This window comes from Eimeria tenella, genomic scaffold (assembly GCF_000499545.2).
Source record: "Eimeria tenella Houghton genomic scaffold, Eth_scaff2444, whole genome shotgun sequence".
Lineage (NCBI taxonomy): Eukaryota > Apicomplexa > Conoidasida > Eucoccidiorida > Eimeriidae > Eimeria > Eimeria tenella.
The window spans coordinates 1-708 of record NW_013542307.1 but is presented as its reverse complement, the minus strand read 5'-3'; the positions used below and the strand labels follow the sequence as shown (position 1 = coordinate 708).

The window sequence follows — 708 nt, the reverse complement described above, 5'->3', positions numbered from 1 at the left end:
CGCAGCAGCAGCAGCCGCAGCAGCAGCAGCTGCTGCTGCTGCTGTGCGGCGTGCTGGAGAGCGCCCCGAGCGAGGCCGTGCAGGTCATGGTCAAGGAAACTTTGCTGCGCGTCGTCTGCAGCCTCAACATGGAGCTGCCCGAGAAGGACGAAGTCAACACTCTCTTCTTCGACCGCGGCGCGCTGGACGCGCTGCTGCGCCTGCTGTTCAAGCCCGTGGCCCCCAGCATGACCACTGGTCCGCTGCTGCTGCGCTGCTGTTGCTGCGCTGCTGCTGCTGCTGCTGCTGCTGCTGCTGTCGTTGTTGCTGCGGGTGCTGCTGCTGTTGTTGCTGCTGGTGTTGCTGTTGTTGGTGCTGCGGATGCTGCTGCCGGTGTTGTTGCTGTTGCTCCTGCTGCTCCTGCTGTTGTTGTTGCTGCTGCTGCTGCTGCTGCTGCGCGGGGGATGGCCGGGTGTGGGGCTGCGCGTGCTCGGCAGCTGTGCTGCTGCGGGCTGCGGAGGAGGGGGTCGAAGCACTTATCAAGTGCTGCTGCTGCTGCTGCTGCTGCTGCTTGTGGGGGGTGTTCAGCTGAGCAGCAGCTGCTGCAGCACGCGAAGCAAATGGTCCTCGAGATTTTTTCGCACTGCGTGGCGGTCCACAGGTGATTATTGCGTTAGCTGCTGCTGCTGCTGCAGTCACTTGCTGCTGCGTTGGGGCCGCAGGCATCAG

The 708-nt window shown here is 64.0% G+C and overlaps 1 protein-coding gene across 1 annotated transcript in view; it reads left to right on the top strand.

Annotated features, from left to right (window-relative positions):
• ETH_00042080 (uncharacterized protein) overlaps positions 1 to 644 on the top strand; it is a gene marked incomplete at both ends in the record, with an annotated part of 2,604 nt that extends 1,960 nt beyond the window's left edge. Inside the window, 2 exons of the mRNA XM_013374994.1 lie at positions 3 to 237; positions 568 to 644. Coding sequence (XP_013230448.1) covers positions 3 to 237; positions 568 to 644 — 312 coding nt within the window. The remainder of the gene's footprint in view (positions 1 to 2; positions 238 to 567) is intronic.
• Between the last annotated feature and the right edge of the window lie 64 nt (positions 645 to 708).